The 21,152-nt window shown below is 40.3% G+C and overlaps 1 protein-coding gene across 10 annotated transcripts in view; it reads left to right on the forward strand.

Moving 5' to 3' along the window:
* The window catches only part of dennd4c (DENN/MADD domain containing 4C), a 152,286-nt gene that overhangs the window by 82,171 nt on the left and 48,963 nt on the right, over nt 1–21,152 (forward strand). For all 10 annotated transcript variants that reach the window (XM_072590161.1, XM_072590138.1, XM_072590159.1 and 7 more), the window contains 12 exons: nt 514–580; nt 723–781; nt 2,884–3,028; nt 3,123–3,298; nt 4,534–4,634; nt 5,785–6,003; nt 12,783–12,928; nt 13,278–13,316; nt 15,247–15,377; nt 17,300–17,429; nt 17,756–17,962; nt 18,343–18,471. In XM_072590161.1, coding sequence (XP_072446262.1) covers nt 514–580; nt 723–781; nt 2,884–3,028; nt 3,123–3,298; nt 4,534–4,634; nt 5,785–6,003; nt 12,783–12,928; nt 13,278–13,316; nt 15,247–15,377; nt 17,300–17,429; nt 17,756–17,962; nt 18,343–18,471 — 1,549 coding nt within the window. The remainder of the gene's footprint in view (nt 1–513; nt 581–722; nt 782–2,883; nt 3,029–3,122; nt 3,299–4,533; nt 4,635–5,784; nt 6,004–12,782; nt 12,929–13,277; nt 13,317–15,246; nt 15,378–17,299; nt 17,430–17,755; nt 17,963–18,342; nt 18,472–21,152) is intronic.

Genomic DNA, 21,152 nt, shown 5'->3' on the forward strand with positions numbered 1-21,152 from the left:
CCCCTCTCCAAAGAGAGTAAATCCAACATTTTGAATCTCATCTTGTTTTGTGAATAGAATATCTTCCCCTCCCCAACATGTCATAGGTGTATAAAGTAGTGATCCTATTTGTTCTAAAGCAAAAATTGCGGTTCATATATCAGTTACATTGTGTTAATTCATTGGAAGCTCTCACGTTCTTGAGCCTAAAAGCTGCAGGCAAGTTTCTGATGACCATTGACTTCTGTATTTATTTACCATATGTTGTGCTGTTAGTTATGCTAATACCTACCCATTTTATTTCTTTTTGTTGATTAGTTCTTTGAATTTAGTTGAAGTTCACGTACAGCACAACAGTCAGTCAGTATCAAAACTGGGTCACAAGTAGAATACTGATTGATACTGCCTGGAGACATTTGCTGCGATAATACTGTTTTCTGTTTGTTGCATTTCTTCTGTTTAATGCATACTAATTATAATCGCTTTTGTTTTGCCATTTATCATTTTTTGAGACTGTTCTTATATTGTTTATAGGCATATATCCCACTTCATGCATAATGTTCCCTTCCCATCAGCCCAGAGGCCAAGAATCTTGGTTCAGGTAATGTGTATGCACATTGCTAGTAATACAAAATTAGCTGTGGAGAGTTGAACTTGATTTTTTTTTAATACAACAATGTAAGAATGTTATCATTTTTACTTAAATAGAACTTGATACTGAATACTTGTCTTCTGTTTTGTAGCTGTCGGCACTTGATGCCTTGATCCTGTCTCAGCCAGTTTCAACCCCCTTGCCTTTGAGGTAAGCTGGAATCCAAAAAGTAATCATGTGATCTTTCTTTCCCCGAACCAAATGAAAGCCTCCTTCTTTTATCCTGTTATGCTTTTTGGCTTTGATCACTTCTCTGTTTGCCTCACTCATTACGTCTTTGTCCAATTTTCTTCGGCTTTGTTTTGATTTGCACAACTTAGTTGAATTACTGTTTTAGTTTTTACAAAGGAAACATATTTGCAAAACCATAATTTTAATTAACTTTATGTAGCATTGATTAGACCTAAGCTTGCTGAATAAATATCAAGTAAAACGTTACAACCTGTATCGATCCCCAGTAAACAAGTTTATTGCTGTTTTAATGGCTATGATGATAACGACTACACTTTTCAGTGCCCACACCTTGCCATGATCAATGTCTGGAAGTATTACTTAAGGAACGATTTTGAATGCCAACTGTCCTCCAACTCATGCCTAATGCCAAGTTCATGCTTGATTACTGGCAGTACGTAATTGCAGATGCACCTTATTGTGGTTCAACCTCTCGTCCCCCTAATCATAATTTGGAGCTTTGACGATTGCGAAGCATTTTTTTTTCTTGCTATTGTGAGCCTGCTGACACTGACTACTTCTGCTTAAAACCTGAAAAGTTCTTTTTTTTTGTTGCATTAATGCACTCAACGATAAGTGACTTTTTATTAAATGGCTGTGTAAAGGGTTTAATTTTGGTGTGTTCATCCATGTGCAAGATGTCATACTAATGGAGTACTTTCTCCACTTTGGATCCCCAGTACCAACATTGATAATTTAAAGGTAAGGTCTATTAGAGTGAAAGTCTTTGAGGCAATCCTAATCTCTGCTTAGAACTTCTGTTACAGTACTTCCTAAAACAGCAATTCTGGATTCTGAAATTCTGTCAGTTCACCTCTACAGGTTATTGGTTTTGTCCTCTGATTTTGCACTGCTGTAAACATGGAATCAGAATGTCTAATCTCATTGTTCAAAACAAATATTACAATTATTTAAAATCCAAGGAACCAGATGGTGTGCATTTGCAAAAAGGTTCAGTTCATTATGCTACCTACTGAATTTTTAACAAATTAATTACAATGATTGGTCAAGTTTCAGTTATTTACTTCAAGGAGCAGAAGGATGAGCCTGACTTTCGGTTCTGTGGCAATATATAAAATTGTATATTACTTATTAAGCAGTTAGGGGGACAAATCATGTTTTTGTTTTAACTAGACATTTATGTTTCACTGTTAAATGCATCGGAGCACTTGAATTGGCCATTGTTTAACATGGGTCATCGTAGTGACTGCAGAATTGAGAGTATGCTTTGACATTCCTATTGTTCCTCTGGCTGGAATATTGATTGAATGCTGCTATCACATTTGAACATTTTTTTGCAGCGAGTATCACTTTTTAAAAATTAAATATGCTGTGATGGAAGAGTTGATCTTAAAAGTTGATGTTGGGAATGATTGCTTTTAAAATTGTTTCTGACCTGATTTAAAGAATCTTGGCCCATATGTTAGTTACATACAAGAAGATATCTCCCTATAAAAATGCAGGGAGAAGACTGTATCCCTTTAGCAATACTTCTGCTTCACAAATAATACAATCTGTAATGTAGAGATGCATGCAAGTAATTCTGCTGTTGTAACTTAAGCATGTGATGTATGTATTCGTAGTTGCAAAAATATTCATCAGTTCTGGAAAGGGACAAAGAAAATATTAAGACAAAATATGAAAGGTATGAATATTTGAGGGGCATTGTGGTCTTGCAATGTGATATCTCATGGTTTACAACTCTTCATAGTTTGATTGTCATGTTACTGCAGACCACAAAAATTGTTCCTTGTACTATATTTATTGCAGTAATTTACAAAAACTAATTGGAATTTTAAAAACTTTTTGCTCCTCTACTGGACCAGGAATAGTATGCATAAAAGCTTTATTTGGGAAGCTCTCTTCTGTATAAAATCTTGCGTTATTCAACAGATTTTAAAGTTTTATTTGAATTTGTGACTTAAATCATCAATATGCAACAATATTGTGAAAGTATTGAAGCATAATTGCCAAATATTTGACCTGAAAATATCTATAAACATCATTGTTTTCCTATTTAGAGGAGCAAACTTTAGCACTTTGCTCATGAACTTGGGTGCCGAGAATTGTGCGATTTTACTATATTTTGTCTTGATGGAAAACAAAGTTCTGCTGCACTCTCTCAGGCCTGCAGTGTTGACCGGTGTGGCTGAAGCTGTTGTAACTGTAAGTATTTGTGTTCACCTAAATTCTGTTTGGATTTGTATAAAGCTAGTAATCTGTATTAAAACTGTTTACTTGTTTTCTATTGTGTTTTCAGATGATATTTCCTTTCCACTGGCAATGTCCTTATATTCCACTTTGTCCATTGTCCCTCGCTGGAGTCCTCAATGCCCCTATTCCATTTATTGTAGGTGTTGATTCACGCTATTTTGATCTTTATGATCCACCCCTGGATGTTGTGTGTGTGGACCTGGATACAAATACAATATATCTGTAAGTATCTGTATTGCTTCTGTGACTTCTTTGTTATCTTTGAGTTAAGAATTTCCGAGCTAGTTTTTGGGCTCTTGTTTTTCCCTTAACCAAGGAAGTAATAGAAGTATATTCGTACTGTCAGCACTGAAATGTAATCCTTGAAATTCTTTGTTCATCAGTCAGAGTTAAACACTTTAATTACTAGTTGTGTATTTTTACTAAGTTATTCTATTATAGAAGTTTACCACACAGAAGGCCACTTGTTTAGTTTCTATCTCTGCATTTCAAGAGAGCTATCTAGTTAGTTCATTTCTCTTTCCCCATAGCCTTATAATGTTACTTAAATGCATCTAATTCCTCTCTGAAAGTTAATGTTGTGTATGAAAAAGAAAAGCCTGATGATATTAGTCCAGGAACTGAACTCAAAAATGAGCAACAAAACTACAAGATAACAGCTTGTTTTCATTCGATGATTCTTAATATTGTAAATCATCCTCAGGCAATTAATCAACATGGTTCAGGCAAAACTTGTCACTAGGTCAAGGAAAGGTTGAGAGGGATTTGGGCCAAATGCTGGCAAATGGGACGAGATATAGGATATCTGGTCAGCATGGGCAAGTTGGACCGAAGGGTCTGTTTCCATGCTGTACATCTCCATGACTCTTGTCTACTTAATTGACTTAGAGTCATATACTTAAGTAGCCAAAAGTGTAATCCAAGAGGTAGGTTTTAAGGAATGATTTTGAAGAGAGCAGAGGGAATTTCAGACTTCAAGACCTTGGTAACTGAAAGCATGGTTGCCAATAGTGGGTGCAAGAAGTTGGGCGTTCACTCGCACACACATTGAGGAACACTGGCTGAATGGTGAGTCTTAAAAATGCAGGAGGTTGTAGAGAGAGAGAGTGGAAGGCTGCCATGAGGCTTGTACATGAGAAGGAGAATATTAATTTCAGATATTGTTAGACTGGAAGCCAGTGTAAGTCTGAGGGTAGGTAGGTAAAGTTATAAGAGACAAAACTGGGGAGACTCTGGAAAGCTACAAATTTTAGTCGAGGCTAACTAAAATAAGTTGGAGGTATGGGGACATGAGGCTGACTGGGTGATGCAGTTGTACTCAAGCCAGGTGTAGTTGAGATTGGAGTTGAGCTACATTGTTGGAACACGGTAAAGGACGGTTTGCTTTACATACTGTGTCCTACCTGACCTCAGAATGCTCATTATTGATTAAGTTTATTCTGGCTTTTGTTTTGTAGATCTGATGATCGGAAAAATTTAAACTGGAAGCAGCTTCCAAAAAAGCCTGGGAAGACACTGTTCAGTTCATTGGTGAATCTACAAAACCAACTTTCACTGAGTAAGAAAACAAAAGAATAGTTTCCCATTTTTTAAGATATTATAACGTAATCGCGAATTGGAATAATTATTTAGAAACTGCAATGTTGTTATTCTCGATCTATAATTAAATGTGAGAATTTGCTCTTCCGAAATTGGATACCAGTTTGTTTTGATAATTTTAGTTTCAGAAATCGACCCCCCTTTTCTACTCATTTTTATAAAACCTAAAAAACTATCTGTTAAAGCATTTAGTATCAGAGCATTGCTTCTATATTTAAGAGTATAAGTTCTTCTGTGGAGATATCATTTGAAAGACAAAAGCATACCTGTTGTCAACTTCCTGAAGATGATGGTAACCTTAGACTTAACTACTGTGTTCATTGCTGCATCTAATCGTTAGATTACAGTGACAATCCAGGAGCACTGAGTAACGCTGGATGGGCGTTTTGCTTTTTAGGTACCTGCTAGTCCCAAGATCAATCGAGGCTTCTATTGTAATTAACTTCACTCACTCTTAAGTAATCCTGTTACACTTCTAGGGTAGATGGAGCTATGCTGATTCCAGGTTTTGAGCTTAAGTTAGCCATTGGTTTTAATTAAGCAACAAAAATATGCAAAATAGAGATTCAACACAAATTCTGTTCATTTTTTGAGTTAAATGACATAAATTTAAACTGTTTTATTGGTTAATGTACCTATGGTTTAAAGTTGAATACATACAACGTGTAAATTTTCTTCTAATTTCTTCTCATTTATTTGCTCATTCTCTGAGCATTTTAAATTGATGGATCATCATCAAGCTGAAGAATTACTGAGGGGTATGCCCTCTCCAAGATATTTTTGTCATGGTATCTGAAAAAGTACATGCTATTCCAATTTTGCTGCCAATATTGCTCTTTACAAAATAATCATAATTTCAGCCATTTTCTGTTCTGTCCTCATTTAGAAAATAGAAAATATTGTTGAAACTATAACCTATTCCAGTCAGCTCAATTCTTATTTGTAACCCCAGGTATCTGTTTCTGAGCACACTTTAGTTCCTTTCCATTAGGTTCATACTCTGGTTGGCTGACTAAGTTTCAAAGTGAAGTTAAATGCGGACGTGTCTACTTATCAACAAATTTAATTGCTATAGTTTGTGGACGATTTGATTCTGTTGATTTCTGCAGTTCACAGGAGAGCACAGGAAGGGTCTGCTGTTGAGATGACGCCGATAGAGGCTGACTTTTCATGGCATAAAAAGATGATTTCATTGGAAATGGAAATCCAGGAAGCTTTTTTGCGTTTCATGGCCTCAATATTGAAAGGATATAGAACATACCTTAAACCAATAACCCAGGCACCTTCTGAGAAAACCACTTCTGCAAATTCACTTTATGATCTTCAAGGTATGTTTTTAATCAAACATAGCTAATATATTTAATTTCAGTATCTCAACAGTCAATTTGTTGATTTAACTTTTGTGCTGCAAGTTGAAAGATGGGTCCAGTTAATTGACAATGTTGGGCTTTTCCTTTGTCATTATTTGTTTAGCGAAATAAGTTTTATTCGTTAACTAAGAATGTGATGTTTTTCTAGTAAATTGATTTGAGACTTGCACCAGTTTGTTTGACTGGTTTGAATGCTGCTGAGAGATTCTTGTGTAACTTAGCTTGAACGCAACAACTCCATCTCCGCTCTGAAAGGGCTCTCACTTGTACTTTGCTTCCATTTGGATAGAAATGAGATATACAAAATATTAAGCACTCATTTGGGGCGGCACGGTGGCTCAGTGGTTAGCACTGCTGCCTCACAGCTCCAGGGACCCGGGTTCAATTCCCACCTCAGGCAGCTGTCTGTGCACATTCTCCCAGTGTCTGTGTGGGTTTCCTCCAGGTGCTTCGGTTTCCTCCCACAGTCCAAAGATGTGCAGGTTACATGAATTGGTCATGCTAAATTACCCACACTGTTCGGTGCATTAGTCATGGGAGTGGGTCTGGGTGGATTGCTCTTTGGAGGGTCGGTGTGGACTTGTTGGCCCAAAGGGCCTGTTTCCGCACAGTAGGTAATCTAATCATTGTGGATCCTTCTGATCAGTCATCTTTGGTAGTAATGGTATGTCTTTGTTTAATAATAATTGAATATAATTTCCTTGTACTGCTCACATTATTCAGTACTTTATTAAAGCTACTGTTCTGCCTCACAAGTATCATCCCCTGAATCAAGTCTTGATTTGTTCATAAAACCTTCATCTTGATTCTTGAAGAAGCTTCAGGAGAGAAGGGAGTACAGCATTGGACATGATCATATCTCTACCACATTGGCATGGGCACAAAACCTATTCTTGGTGGCAGATTTCACTGTTGACCACCGAGAGTGGCTCAGCAGCACAGTAAAGATCGAGCTGATCGGGTCCAAAAAGACATAGTTGGTAGACCGGGTCTGCAGCAGGTGGTGAGGAAACCAACGAGGGAAAAACATACTTGACCTCATCCGTACCAATCTGCCAGCTGTAGATGCATCTGTCCATGACAGTATCAGTAAGGGTGACCACCGCACAGTCCTTGTGGAGACGAAGTCCTGACTTCACATTAAGAATAATCTGTATTGTGTAGTGTGCACTATCACTGTGCTAAATGGGTCAGACTTCGAACAGATCCAGCAACTCCAGGCTGGGCATCCATGAGGTGCTGTGAGCCATCAACAGCAGCAAAATTGTATTCCACACAATCTCTAACCTTGTGACCTTGTACATTCCCCACTCAACCATTGCCATCAAGCCAAGGGATCAACCCTGGTTCCATGGAGAGCAATGTCAGGAGCAGCACCAGGTGTACCTGAAAATGAATTATCAACCTGGTGCAACTACCAAACAGGGCTATTTGTATGCCAAACAGCATCAGCAGCAGGTGATAGACAAAGCGAAGCGCGCCCACAACCAATGGCTCAGATTTAAGCTCTGCAGTCCTGCCACACCCAGTTGTGAACGGTGGTGGACAATTAAACAACTCATTGGAGGAGGAGAATTTACAAATATCCCCATCTTCAATGAAGGAAGAGCCCAGCACATCCATGCAAAAGATAAAGTTGAAGCCTTGTCACCAGTCTTAAGCCAGAAGTTCCAAGTTGATGATTCATCTCTGCCTCCTCCAGTGGTTCCCAGCATGACAGATAGCAGTCTTGAGCCAATTCGATTCACTCCATGTGATATCAAGAAACATTTGGAGGCACTGGAGACTGCAAAGGCTAAAGGCCCTGACAACATTCTGGAAATAGTATTGAAAATTTGTGCTCTGGAACTTGCCATTCCCCTAGCCAAGCTCTTCCAGTACAGTTAATACACTAGCGTCTAGCTGGCAATGTGGAGAATTGCCCAAGTATATCCTGTACATTTTAAAAAAAAAAGGGCAAATTCAACCTGACCAATTACCAACCCATCAGTCTACTGTCGATCATCAGTCAAGTGAAGGAAGGTGTCACCAACAGTGCTATCAAGCAGCACCTGCTCTGGCACCAATTTGAGTTCTGCCATGGGCCCTCAGCTCCTGACCTTATTACAGCCTTGGTTCAAGCGTGGACAAAAGAGCTGAACTTCAGAGTTGAGTTGAGAGTGAGAGCCCTTGATATCAATGCTACATTCGACCAAGTGTGGTATCACGGAGACATTGCAAAACTAGAATCAGTGGATATCGGAGGGAAAACTGTCTGGTGATTAGAGTTATATCTAACAAATAGGAAGATGTCGTGGATGTTGGAGGTCAGTCATCTCAGCTCCAGGACATCTCTGCAGGAGCTGCTCAGGGTAATGTCCTCGACCCAACCATCTTCAGCTGCTTCATTAATGACCTTCCCTCCATCATAAGGTCAGAATTGGGGATGTTCGGTGATGATTGCGCAATGTTCAGCATCATTCACGACTCAGTTACTGTACAAATGCAGCAAGATCTGGATTGTATCTAGGCTTGGGTAGACATGTAGCAAGTTACGTTTGTGCCGCATAAAAGCCAGACTATGACCATCAAACAGAAATAATCTGACCATCATCCCTTGCCATTCAATGGTGTTACCATCACTAAATCCCCCACTAGGAGTTATCATTGATCAGAGAGTCAGCTGGGCTCACCACATAAATGCAGTGACTACAAGAGCAGCTCAGAAACCACGAATACTGCGGCGATTAACTCACCTCCTGACTCCTCAAAGATTGTTCACCACGTACAAGGCACTAGTCAGGAGTGTGATGGAATACACCTCACTTGGCTGGATGAGTTCAGCTCCAACAACACTCTTAAGTTTACACCATCCAGGACAGAGCAGCCTGCTGGATTGGTACTGCATTCACAAACATCCACTCACTCCACCACCGATGCTCAGTAGCAGCAGTGTTGTACTATCAGCAAGATGCACTGCAGAAGTTCACCCAAGATCCTCAGACAGCACGTAACTTCCATCTGGAAGGACAAGGGCAGCAGCAGACGTATGGGAACCCTACCTTGGTTGCCCTCCAAGCCTCTCACCATCCCGACTTGGAAATATCATAGTTTCTTCACTGTAACTGGGTCAGAAGCCTGGAATTCCCTACCTCACAACATTTGTGGGTCAACCCATTGCAGGTGGGCTGTGGTCAAGAAGGCAGCTCACCACTTTGTCAAGGGCAACCAGGGACGGGAATAAATGCTGGTCAGCCAGCGATGCCCACAACCCACAAATGAATAAGATTTTTTAAAAAATTGAATGAAAACGTTTATAGGATTGGTGCATTTCCAAGCAAAATAAAGATGGATGAACTGTCTATATTTCTCTGCAAGGGCCAGTTTAACTGATCACTAGGAAATACTTCAGGAAATAGGGTGTACTGCTTTGAGATCTGTTTTTATTGTCAGCTTCCCTGCTGAAGTACATTTGCTCCCATTTAATAGTTAAATTGTGATGATGTCACTGTGATCTGAGTGGGAGTTTACAGAAAAGTATTCATATAATTCTATTATGTAAAGATGCCTTGGAACATGTCCATGTGTTTTACTTTCCTCCTTCAGTAGAATCATGGAGATCTACAGCACTGGAAAACGACTGTCCAGCTCATCGTCTGTGCCATTCAAAAACAACCACCTAACTATTATAATCCTGTTTTCCAAAACTTGGTGCAGAACTTTGGATGCATTGGCACCCCAAGTGCACATCTAAATGTTTCATAAACGTGTTCCAGATTCCCTTTTGATCCTCAACCTCCTGATCCTTTGGATAAATCTGTGTCTCCTGGCCAATTGATCCCTCCACGAAAGGGAAAAGTCTATTCTAGTCCACCCTATCTGTGTTCCTCATCATGTTATACGTCTCCATCATGCTCCCCCATGAGTCTCCCCCGATCCAAGAAAAACCACCTCAGTATTTCCAGTCACTCTTCATAACTAAAACTTTAGGTGATACTCTGGTAAATTTCCTCTGCACCTCCTCCAGTAATATCACATCCGTCCTATAATGTGATTCCAGAACTCTGCACAGTACTCCAGTTGTGCCTCACTAACATTTATATGGTTTCAGCTTTAACTCCCTGCTGTCTAACTCTTCACCTTGGCTAATAAAGGCATATGCATCCTTAACAATTTTATCTCCCTTTCCTGTTGCATTCGGGATAAGTGGGCATGCACACCTGGACCCCTCCGATCTTCAGTGCTTTCCAGGGCTTGATCATTCTCTTGCCCTGTCTGTCACACCCAAGTGCATCATCTCCACACTTATCCAGATTGAATTCAATTTCAAAAACAGAGCCTTGGGGTGTTGTATCTCCAGGGTGTTGGTGATGGAGTAACAGCACATCCAGAGCTTCCTCAAACTTTTATTTGTGGCGGTATGTACATAGCAGTTAGTATAGCAACGGTAAATGCCTGTGGGCAGCATTTGATGGTGAGGAACTCAAGGTTTGGGGAGCAATGGCTGCCCAGGGTTGCAATGTCTGTGCACCAAAAGTTGTTGATTAAAAAGCAAACCCTTTCACCCTTTGTCTTACCTGAGGACGCTTTACAGTCTGCTGCTATTTACTGCTGTTATACTAACTGCAGTGTACATACCACCACAAGCAAAGTTTGAAGAAGCTCTGAATGTGCTGTACTCCACCACTAACATCCTGGAGACGGAACACCCTGAGGCCCTGTATATTGTAACTGGCGACTTCAATCAAGCCAATCTAAGGAAGTTGTTGCCCAAGTACCACCAGGACATTACCTGCCTCACCAGGGACCTGAACATTTTAGACCACTACTCCACGACTGTGAAGGCTGCCTGCTATTCCATCCCCTGCCCTCATTTCAGGAAGTCCAACCACAATGCTATGTTTCTTCTCCTGGCTTACAGGCAAACACTGAAGCAGGAGACCCCCTCTCAGATACAGGTCCAATACTGGTCGGAGGGGACAGAGGATCAACTCCAGTGCTGTCTAGAATCGCCTGACTGGGCTGTGTTCAAACAATCTGCCGGTACCTTGGACGAGTACGCCAGCACTGTCACCGACTTTATCAGCAAGTGTGTGGAGGACTGCATACCGAGGAAGTCAATTTGGGTGTTCCCCAACAGGAAACCCTGGATGAATCAGGACATACAGAACCTGCTAAAAACCAGGCGTGAGGCCAGATCAGGAGACCCACTCAAATATAAGGAATCCAAGTATGACCTTCGCGGAGTCATTAAGACAGACAAGCACCAATACCGATCCAAACTAGAGACCCAGACAGCTATCCAGCGACTATGGTAAGGACTGAGTCACATCACAGGTTCAAAAAAGAGACAGTGCAAGATAGCAGATGATGACACATCCCTCCCAGATTGTCTCAACGCCTTCTATGCTCGCTTTGTGCAGAATTTCAGAGGAGAGGGAACACCTATTTGACAAGTCCTGATCAACCTATCCCAACAGTCACTGCATCAGAAGTCAGATCAGTTTTACTTCGTGTGAATCCAAGGAAAGCTGTGGGACCGAACGGAGTATCCAGCCGTGCACTCGGATCATGCGCAGATCGACTGGCAGAAGTCTTCTCGGGTATCTTCAACCTGCCAGTTTCAAGAGGGCCAACATCATCCCTGTGTCTAAGAAGGCTTATGCAGCATGCCTCAATGACGACTACCCAGTGGCCCTAACTTCACTGGTCCTGAAGTGCTTTGAAAGGCTGGTCATGGCATTAATCAACTCCAGCCCCCCCCCCCACTGCTCTTGATTCACTCCAATTTGCCTTTTGGACCAGCATATCCACGTCAGATACCATATCATTTAACCTTCACTCCTCCTTAGATCATCTGGACACCAAGAACAGCTAAGTAGGAATCCTACTCATTGACTACAGTTCAGCCTTCAATGCTATTATTTCCTCGAGACTGATTAGTAAACTTAGTGATCTCGGACTAAGCCCCACACACTGCAACTGGATCCTCAGTTTCTTGACCCACAGGCCACAATCAGTGAAGATTGGGGACTATATTTCATCCTCACTAATACTCAACACTGGAGCCCCCCAGGGGTGCCCCCTACTGTTCTCACTGTATACTCATGACTGCATTGCCAAATACCAGACTAATGCCATTTACAAGTTCACTGATGACACCACCGTAGTCAGTTGAATCTCAGATGGCAATGAAGCAGACTACAGACAGGAGATGGAAGACTTGGAAAAATGGTGCACTGAGAACCACCTAGCTCAATGCCAATCTTTTGTCCTGGTCAATGTGCATTTTGGTTGAGTGGGCAGAAAAGTGCCTCTGCATTGTAAACCCTGTTGAAGACTGCAAATTTTGACTTCAGAACTATTCTCGTAAAGACTACTTCTGGAAAAGTAGTTATTACCGCTTCTTTCTAGCCATCAGGTAACCTGAAATTATTAGAGATGAAAGGAGTAAAGATTACCAAGGAACTTGGTATTGTTTGTTGTACAGAATGTTAGAAATATTCTATGTTCTCTCATTCTGAAACTTCCATTCTTGCTTTGGTTCTGACACCCAGCTTAATATGGGAATCTCCTGCTTTTGAGAAAAATAAATGAAACAAAATGAAGGAATGTAGAATAGTGTCCTTTTTGGCAGTTGAAGTGGTAGTTGTGATGAAAGACTAAGTTGTGCAACTGGGATATTGTACCGAAGCATCTGCCATAAGATTATACAGCCCTAATTTAACATCTAACTGTCGTGTTTTACCTTTTGGTAGGATTCTTGAAATCTCGAGATAGAGCACATAATAAATTCTACGTTCAGTTGACTAAAACACAGATGTTTATTCGCTTCATTGAAGAGTGTTCTTTTGTGAGTGACAAGGATGCTGGCCTTGCATTTTTTGATGACTGTATAGATAAGGTAAGACACAGTTCTTGATATATCTTACCTGCTTTTCATGAATGTTTCATAATGTTGCTTCATGGCATATTTATACTTAATGACTAGCAATTGAAGAATCCAATTTGATGAGGAAATATTTGATTGGCACCTTTATTCTTTTTAAGTAGCTGTGCAAGGTCATAAAGTGCCATGTTAGAAAATAGAAGTTTCATAGTTCTTGAATATTAGTAGTGCAGTACAGTTTGTTAGTAAATTTGTTTTACTGTTAATATTGATCAGGTATTAATATTTGGTGAAAACAATAATTTGAATTTGGGAATAATCCAGCTTTTTAAAAAAATTTCCACTACTTTTACTCCCTTGCCAGCTTTTTCATTCTGATAAAGGCACAGAGAAAGGAACCAAGGTTAGTATGATTTGTTCATAGTTTCTTCACTTAATCGTTTCCTATAATCAGTAGTAATTCACTTTCACAGTTCAGTTGCTCTTCATGTGCACCTTGGTATGAGAGTAGTGCAGGAATTATTAGCTAACTTGAGCACCAGGACAAAGTGAAGAGCTATAAAAGCAAAATACTGCATATTCTAGAATTCTGAAACAAAACACCATGCTGGAGAAACTCAGTAGGTCTGGCAGTTAACATTTCAACTTTTAATGATTTCACTTCACAGATGCTACCAGACCTGCTGAGCTTTTCCAGCAGCTTCTGTCTTTGTTTCTGATTTTACAGCATCGGCAGTTCTTTTTGTTTTCAGTGAACGTTTCGAGTCTGATATGACTTCTTCAGAACAAAGTGAACAGGTAGCTTTGTTACGCAGATGAGCAAGGCTTGTGACAAGAAAGATCATGCATTGAAGATCAAGTATTCAGATCAAAATGAACTGGGAGATAAGCCAGCTTGAAGTCAGCACTGGGAGAGTAGTTGTCCTGAGAATGTACAAAATATTTGATGGGGTAATCAGTTAGGCTTAGTTTGTGAACAAATGGTTTTAATGTAAAAAAAAGTACTCCAATGTTTGATTTTAGATGAATTTTAAAGGAGATCTTAAAAGAGAACCGGGAAGTTGAGAAGCAGAGGTGCTTAGAAAGGTAATTTGAAATGTAGGTAAAGGGAGGGTTGCCAGTGTTAGTATATGATTTGGCATGGATCAGAGTTTTAAGGTATGGAGATCACAGGAAGCGATACAAAGCTGAAGCTGATTATCGATTGGGGCGAGGCTTGAGAGATTTCAGTACAATTGAGAAATTCCTTTTATCAAGTGTTAGAGGACTGGGAATCACAACAGGAAATGAGCACAGAGATAGTGCCTCTAAGTGGCATATGCAGATAGTATATTCATGGGATGGGCAGCATTTACTGCATATGTTTAATTGTCCAGAGAGCAGTTAAGACTCAGTGACATTGAAGTGACCTGAAGGCCAGACTATATATGGATAGCTGATTTCCTCCCTCAGGGACAGTTTAGTCTGGGACATTCAGCCTTGGACTTTTTGGGTGACCATCCTCCAAGACAGATGTCAGGACAGGCAACAATGCAAAGTGGCCAAGCAGAGGCTGATAACCAAGTCTGGTACCCATGGGGATGGCCTGAACCGGGACCTTGGGTTCATAGCTCACTGCGGGTGACCCCACTGCACCATGCTCGCGCGCGCACACGCGCAGTCACGTGCGCGCACACTGACACAGACACTCGTGCCCCCATGTACTCACTTGGTTTCCCTGAGCGTGCACCTGCACACAAGTTTGTGGGGTGAATTTGTACTTGCAGAATTATATTTTATTTTGCTCAAAAACTGAAAAATCCATGTAAGATTCTGTATATCCCACTTTAGAAATACAATCAGTCTGACCTAACATTGGGGCACAGATAGACTTTAACTTCACATCTTCATTTCATTATCTCAGTTGAGATGACACCTATTGTTAAAAGCTCTCTTGAGAATGTAACTTCTAAACGTTTCTGGGAAACTAACATAGCTGAAACTAACATGATCATTCTAAAAGATCAAAGACTTAAGCTAAATTTGTTTAATATTACATTCTGTGACGTTGCAATCCTGTTGCTATAAAGTCTGTGCCTTATGATTCTGCTCCACAACCACTTGATGAAGGAGCAGCACTCCTAAAGCTAGTGCGGCCAAATAAACCTGTTGGACTATAAGCTGGTGTTGTATGATTTTTAACTGTGTGAAAATCGACAGTAGCTGCATAGTCAGTTAGCCTAGCTTTTCATTCCACATTGAATGTGTCTTGACAAAGGAGTGAGTGAGGGAATACAGTAAAACAATTAAGTCACAGGGAAAGTTACTAATTTCATGCATTTACAAACACCAAGGTCGATTCTGACTACACTGAAGATACAAAGTTAATTGAGCTGGATGAGTCACAGAAAAGTGAACACACTGTGTTTATAATGCCGTTGGAGCCTCCACCGTCAGATGGAAAAGATTCACCAGGAAAATTTAGGTATTGTATCATAGTCTCATCAAAACCATTTTTTTATAAATGACAACAAGAAGAGTAGCCTTTGAAAATGATAGTACTGGATGCTGGCTGCTACTAGATGGATGAAAATGGAATCAATCTAACACCCCCTCCCCTAATGGCAAGACTGCCAAGAGAAATTGTTTTGGTCAACTATGTCAAAGCCTGCAGCTTGGTCAGAGGATGAGGAGGGGCAACAGCAAAGCCATAAATGGCAACCTGTGATTCATTCTGCTACTGTGATGGGGATGGAGCAGATTCAAAGTTGAAGTTTCAGTAAATTTGAACATGCATTTGGGCGCTATCACACATTCAAGGACTTTGAAGAGGCATGTAGGTAGGAGATGGAGAAATTACTGTGCAGAATGGAGTTTTTTTTGTTTGGGAGGGGAGTGATAAGAACATATTTAAACATTAAAGGAACTTTACCTGAAGAGTGAACAGTTAACAGTATTGGCTAGCATGGAATCAGGTGGAGAGGTTTAGTGATCGACATTTCAACAGAGTGGGAAGTAGACCTCCTGGACAAATGAGCATGGCGAGAGCATACAGAGGGGAGTAACTACAGAATCATGTTGTTTTCGAGCGAGGGTGAGTGCGCTCTGAGAAAAGCTGTCCTGATAGGTTAATGGAAAGCGAGTGAAGGGACATGCAGCTGAATGGATGGTGTTAGTCTTCTTGACAAAGAAATCCATGAGCTTCTTGCTCTTACTCTGGAGTCATAACAGTACAAAAGAAATGAGTCCATTTAACTAATCAAGTCCATGTTAACACTGTTGAGGAATTCAATCAGTCCTGTTTGTCTGCTCTGTTCTCATGGCCCTATCAGTTTATTTCCCTGAAGTGTCTGTCTGCCTTCACCAAACATGTCATAATTTGTACGCCTCTAACAGATTGGCCAGCAGTTTCCTTTGCTCAAAGGAGAACAACTTCCAACTTAACATTGCAGCTAATATCTCTCCACCTGGAAAACCTTTGGTAAAATGAGGTCATTTGCATCCATCCTAAAGTGCAGTGACCAAACCTGGATGCTGTACTCCAGTTGTGACCTGATTAGTGCTTTAGAAAGTTCATCTTAACTTGCCTGCTTTGTGCTCAGTAACTCAAATTTACGAAGCACAAGCTCCCACGTGCTTTTCTAAGTACTCCATATTGTTATGATCCTGGATGATACCAGACCTGACTGCCTATTTGGGTATGAGTTGACTCAGGACCAGTAACTTTTTTATTTTTGAAATCATCCAAGTGTGAGATCAGGGAATTTAGTAAAGAAATAAAGTGGTAAGATTCCATAGTTTTGAGCAAATAATGACTTTATAGTAATATAATGTATAACATATGCACAAGTCATTTCTAACTCCCAGACATCTCTGGTTTTTCAGCAACTCTTTTCCTTTCCCTGCCCCCAGCTACACTCATGAATTGTGTTGCAGGCAGTTTGGTCTCAATCCTGAGAGGTGAACATATCCGTTTAAAATAAAACAATGTAATAGTTACACAAAAATAGGAAGCAAAGGCTTAGTCCTTCTCAATCTCTGTTAATTATTCTGCTCCTATCGTTAGATGATCAATCATTTTTATCATTAAAACATAATAATCAGAAAGGCATTGCTCCCCAACCTGAAAATGTTTGCATGACCTTCATACTTTGTTTCTCAGCCTTATTTTAGACTTCGTTCACAAAGCATCCATACTTGTCCAAGCTGAAAGCAGTTTTGCTCATTCATCTGCTCAATTTAAACCAGATGATACCCCTTAAAACAATTAATCTTGTCTTAGCTCTTAAGTTAACTGTATTGTAATACCTGTATACTTGAATGTATATTTGGATTGTTAAAATTATATTTTATCGAGAAAATGTACAAAGAAACTTAATCAACTTGTATTTGTTGCTTTTGTCTTAGCTACAAAACTTTTCCAGTGCTTAAACCAGAGCTGTTTGACAGACCACAGGAATTAAAAATGCCAGTCAGCCTTTTAGTTGGAGCTACAATCCCTAGCAGTCCTGCCCTCATGGCAAAAAGAACGAAACAGGTAAGGGATGTTGTATGAACAGGTTCTTAACTGGGGTGCATAGTTGTACGGATCTCCTCTAAACAGCATAGCAGTTCATCTGTGTTCAACAAGAAATTTTATTTAGGTGTCCTTATGATAGGTATGAAAATGTAGCTTCATATTTTGTAGAAACAGCTTCCTAATGGAAAATGTAACATTACTGAAAAAATTTAATATTTTAAGTCATTCTGGCTAAATCTGAAGTTTCTAGTGAACCACGGTGAGTATTTTTGTTGGAAGCAACGTACTGTGGCACTGTTTTATTGCTATATAAATGAAGGAATGATCATTACTTTGTTTCACAGGAGATAAAAACTGCCCATAAAATTGCCAAGAAGTACTTCTCAATCCCTGCACTTTGGTCCAAGTGCTTGTTCAGCCATTGTTATAGCCTTTGGTTCATTTGCTTACCAGCATATGTTGGGGTCTCCTATTCCAAGGTCAAAGCATTACAGCAAGCATACAATGTTCTCATCAAAATGAGAAATATGAAGGTGGATCCATTGGATGAGGCAAGTGCACTTTTCACAGCAAAATGGTTTTTAATTCATTTGATTGATGCAGTGTGCAATTTTATGTATGGTAAAATTTGTTAATTCTTCTTGAGTCGGTGTCCCTGGAATGTGAATATTAGATGAAAAACTAAAACTAATGTGCTGCAATTTTTGATTAGCAGTATCATTGACTTAAATGTTTGAGTTTTCACAAAATCTAGTTGAGCTTAACAGGCTGAACGTCTCTTCTTATTCCTGTTCCTAGATGAACAGATATTTCAGGATCGGTGTTCTGTGAAACTGAGCTGCACTTCTGTCAGTACTATTTTGACTTATTGTTACAATTCTGTACCATGCACAAGTGCAATTAACTTTTTTCACCGTTTCACTATTTTTAGGTGTGCTACAGGGTTCTGATGCAATTGTGTGGACTCTTGGGCCACCCCGTACTTGCTGTTCGAGTTCTGTTTGAAATGAAAAATGCAGGTGTGCAACCAAATGCCATTACATACGGTTATTACAACAAGGTACGTTAAAAAGTCAATCAATTTGCATTGTGCAGCGATTCTGAGTTTTTTTTTCTTGGCCTTAAAGCTGTTAGGAGGAGAAAGTGAGGACTGCAGATGCTGGAGATCAGAGCTGAAAATGTGTTTCTGGAAAAGCGCAGCAGGTCAGGCAGCATCCAAGGAACAAGAGAATTGACGTTTCGGGCGTAAGGGCTTATGCCCGAAACGTCGATTCTCCTGTTCCTTGGATGCTGCTTGACCTGCTGCGCTTTTCCAGCAACACATTTTCAGCTTAAAGCTGTTAGTACAAATTATGATAACTGGCTTTCTTCAATAAAAGACCTTGCAGCAACAATTTGTTTTGAGGCTATCAGGTTCACAGTTATGCCTGATGCCTTTCTTTCGTGGATCAATGTAGCAAGAAGAAATGGATGGATTTTCACAGTTTGAACTAGCTGTCTCTTGCACGATTTGGGCAAAATAATTCAGTGACACCCAAATGCAGTTGAGACAGAGAATTGAACTGTGAGAAGACAACAGGATATGTTTGTAACAGGACAAAACACATGATTTTGGGGGATGCGAGCTGGGGCCTGATTGGCCTCCTTTGTTCGAATTAGTTACGTTTTATGAAAAATGTCCTCGATTGAGTCTCCTCATTGGGAGTTGTACAGCAGTGTTGGGCAAAGCAGATTTTAGGATAACACTCCTGGGAGAAACAGCCCTCGCAGAGCCCAGTACCTTTTTTGTGACTTTCAAGATTTGGTTTGGATTGGTCTATGCTGGTCTGTAGGAAGTCCATGTGCTGGTTGGCTCTAGGTCAAGTCGGAGAAAGTGAGGGCTGCAGATGTTGGATATCAGAGTTGAAAAGCTGGAAAGGCACAGCAGGACAGGCAGCATCTGAGAAGCAGGAGAATAAACATTTTGGGCATAAACCTTTCATTGGGAATGTTGGGGGGGAGGTGGGAAGGGGACAGAGATGAGTAGGAGGGTGGAGCAAGCGCAAAGATAGCTGGGAAGGCAATAGGTAGGTACAGATGGGGGAGGGTGGAGTGGATAGATGGGAAGGAAGATGGGCAGATACGACAGTTCAAAAGGGTGCTGCTGAGTTGGAAGGTTGGATCTGGGATGAAGTGGGGGGAGGGGAGATGAAAAAACTGGTGAAGTAGTTGTTGATGCCGTATAGTTGGAGGGTTCAAAGGCAGAAGATGAGGTGTTCTTCCTCCAAGTGTTGGGTGGCTTAGATTTGGCAGTGGAGGAGGCCCAGGACTTGCAAGTCTTGGGGGAGTTGAAGTGGTTGGCCGCAGGAGGCTGGTGGTTTGGTGTGTCCCAGAGTTGTTAATATTGTTTGAGAGTATTGTTTGCAAGTCACTCAGTTTACAGAACAAGATTAGAAAGGGAAGTGAGATCTATACATGAGGGTGAAAAGAATAGAAAAAATGGTAACAACGTGAGAAGAGGCTTGCGTGTTATGTGAACATATTTATTGCCAGATGCAGGTCAAATATTGGGGCACAGCACTGATAACTCTTAATTCAATGCAGAAGATTAACAATTACTCTTTCCTAGTTAGTTATGAGTAGGAAAGAATATTAACAACCTTGTTTGTTTGCAAAATATTTTTACCTTTTGATTTTCCCTTATGACTCGTTCCCGTTTGCTTTGGTCTTTCTTCGCTTTATCAATTTGCAGGTTGTCACCGGAGTTCTAAGAATTTCTCGCACAATAGGTGTTGGTGCAAACCAAGCCAAGATTCTTAAATAACAATGGCTGAATTTAAATCCAAGAATATTTGCATATTTCACTTGTTCAAATATCCAGAACTGCAAATCAGAGTTAGTACCTCTCATACAGACAAAAGTCCTGAACAATTAGACATTTGAATGAGACATATCATCTAGCTGATACCTGGTTAATATGAACCAATTAAATTGTACTCTTGTACACATGTTAACAAATCGGTTTGACAGATGTTAAGTTTCATAGACCTTGTTAGGAGGTTCATAATATCTTACTTTGAAAACTTGGATTCAAAAGTGGAAGTAAAATAGTTTTTAACCTTTAATCTCTATGAAAATTTGATTTCCTCCCTCCCTCCTTTCCCCGCCCCCCCCCCATTATTTTTTACTAAGTAATTGTGTACAATGATTTTAACAGCATAGATGTCAGGTGATTTTATCTAAAATACCAGCAAGCCACGTTAGAACATTAGAAGATGATTGAAGTGTTTGCAGTTCTAAATTTTCCAATGACCAAAGGGAAGGAAAGGGTCACAGCAAAGCCATAGCCCTCACCATCCTTTATTATGGCACTGAGTCTTGAGTTCTGTGCTACCATCATGCACACCTTCTTGGGTGCTTCCACCATTGTTGCCTCCAAAAGCGTTCTCCGGATTCACTGGCAGAATGAGATCAGAAACATTTGAAGTCCTGGAAACAGCCAATGTCAGAACAATCTTTTTGCAAAACCAGTTGTGTTGAGTAGATCACATTGCTTTGTCCAAGTTAGTCTTGTCTGGAGAACTGACCACTAATAAACGGAGCAGAGGGGCCTCATTCAGACTTTTCAGGGACTCCCTCAAGAAGTTCTTCATAGTATGGCACATTGACCATTGTCAATTAAACCACAAGGAATAGACAGTGATGCCTGGAGATGCTGCATTAGGTGCACTGCAGTCACCTTTGAGACTAAGCGACAATCTA

Source organism: Chiloscyllium punctatum, chromosome 2 (assembly GCF_047496795.1).
Source record: "Chiloscyllium punctatum isolate Juve2018m chromosome 2, sChiPun1.3, whole genome shotgun sequence".
Lineage (NCBI taxonomy): Eukaryota > Metazoa > Chordata > Chondrichthyes > Orectolobiformes > Hemiscylliidae > Chiloscyllium > Chiloscyllium punctatum.